Source organism: Octopus bimaculoides, chromosome 6, assembly GCF_001194135.2.
Source record: "Octopus bimaculoides isolate UCB-OBI-ISO-001 chromosome 6, ASM119413v2, whole genome shotgun sequence".
In the NCBI taxonomy this organism is placed as follows: domain Eukaryota; kingdom Metazoa; phylum Mollusca; class Cephalopoda; order Octopoda; family Octopodidae; genus Octopus; species Octopus bimaculoides.
This window is the reverse complement of record NC_068986.1, coordinates 103,967,488-103,969,511: the sequence shown is the minus strand read 5'-3', so window position 1 is coordinate 103,969,511 and position 2,024 is coordinate 103,967,488. Positions and strand designations below refer to the sequence as shown.

The window sequence follows — 2,024 nt, the reverse complement described above, 5'->3', positions numbered from 1 at the left end:
CGTCCTATACACACACACACACACACACACACACATATATATATATATATATATATATATATATATATATATGCGACGGGATTCTTTCAGTTTCCGTCTACCATATCCACTCACAAAGATTTGGTCAGCCCGAGGCTATAGTAGAAGTCACTTGCCCAAAGTGCCATCCAGTGGGACTGAACCTGGAACCATGTGGTTAGTAAGCAAGCTACTCACCACACACCCACTTCTGCGTGGCATCAATTTCCAAGCTAAGTTTTATACATATATAAGGGAATATAATGAAATTATTTGACTTCCTCCCATAACTGCTAGCCGACTTATCGTAAGCAAATTTGCATAGATTCGTATTAAAAGATTGTGATATTTCGGCCTGTTTCCAATATTCTATTGTTATTAAGAATTATTTTACCTCGTAGACTTTGCTCATCCGAATACCTAGTCTATCGCATTCAGTCTGTCTCCGTATTAGACGCACGAAATTCGTTTTATTCGTTTAAATATTAAAACAACCGCGTACTTGTAATCATATTGTAGTTAAAACTTTTTATAAGTTACGTGTCTGTTTGGTAAGAAGTCTGCTTCCTAACCATGTGTTTCCGGGTTCAGTCCCACTTTGTGACATTTTTGGTAAGTGTCTTTTAATATAGCCTCGGGTCGATCAAAACCTCGTGATTGGATTTGGTAGAGGAAACTGAAAGGTGCTCGTGGTATATATGTGTGTGTGTGTGTGTGTGTGTGTGTGTGTGTGTGTGTGTGTGTGTGTGTGTGTGCCTGTTTGTCCCCCAACACCACCTAACAACCGGTGCCGGCGTGTTTATGTCCCCGTAACATAGCGGTTCAGACAAAGATATCGGTAGATTAAGTCCCAGACTTCAAAATATAGACTTCGACTAAAATTCTTAAGGTTCTTCTCTATGGACTATTCGTAGAGCTAACTCTATCAGGATTTATTAAATTCCCAATAAACTACACCAACATGCCAAGACTGTTAGAGTTTTTTTTATTATCATGGGCATTTTTTGTGTAGAGCCAGTTTCAATCGCTCATCCTTCAAACATGTATTGGTCGGGTGCAACAAGTGCCATGAGACAGCAGTTATGACGAAGCAGAATTTTATAGAATTACGGTCTCAATGAAGAGCACAGCTAAAAAGTTGAAGATCACCATCAGCGCTTGGTTCTGTTGTAATAACTGAGATTGATCTTCTGCAGACAGAATATACAGTAAAATGTTTATATATTTGAATTTCTATATATTCTGCTCACTCCATTAATAAATAAATAAATCAATAACCTAATAAAAAGACAAAACAATGGTGGTTATTTTCAGAAAATGTTTATTCTTTCACAAATTTGCAATTCTAATGATCATCAATTCTTTGAAAGTTGTATTGATTCACGAAAACAAGGTCAGGATTATGAATTACTGTGGCGGGAAGCTGTTTCTGCAACACAAAAATATGAAAGAATTTAATTACTTCATACAAAAAAATGGAAGGAAAAATCAGGGATAGTAAATATATAAGATATATTGCTTGTAGACGCATTCGTGACTGCCACATGGTTCTGGGTTTAGTCAAAAGCAAGTGTCGTGTAGTACAGCTTCTGGCCGACCAAAGCCTTGAGTGGATTTGATAAACGGAAGTGTCGCAATGTATGTATGTATATATATATGTGTCGCAAGTCCAAAACATTACTTTTTCAGAAAACGAAGAAATAGTTTCACCCTTCCATTTCTTTTTACTTCAGCAACAGTTTAATCTTAGCAATAATAATTTGTTGGGCGCATAACATCATGACTCCATGTATGTATGATATTTTCAGTAAGAAATATTTTTGCTGAACTGCCGTATGTGGGACTTACTATGCTTTTGAAAAATACTTAACTGATGTAGTAAACTTTGGCAATTTTCAAATATTTCAAGCAATTTTAAATATTGTAATAAAAAAAAACGCATTTGGCTAAACTTGGACATACGACAGTTTAACACTGTAGCAACAAAATATATATATATATATATA

General features: G+C 35.6%; 1 protein-coding gene across 1 annotated transcript in view; it reads right to left on the bottom strand.

Annotated features, from left to right (window-relative positions):
• Positions 1–1,363: 1,363 nt before the first annotated feature.
• Positions 1,364–2,024, bottom strand: part of LOC128248079 (uncharacterized) — a 15,383-nt gene continuing 14,722 nt past the window's right edge. The window contains exon 3 of the mRNA XM_052968499.1: positions 1,364–1,447. Within this exon, the coding sequence (XP_052824459.1) occupies positions 1,364–1,447 (84 nt within the window). The remainder of the gene's footprint in view (positions 1,448–2,024) is intronic.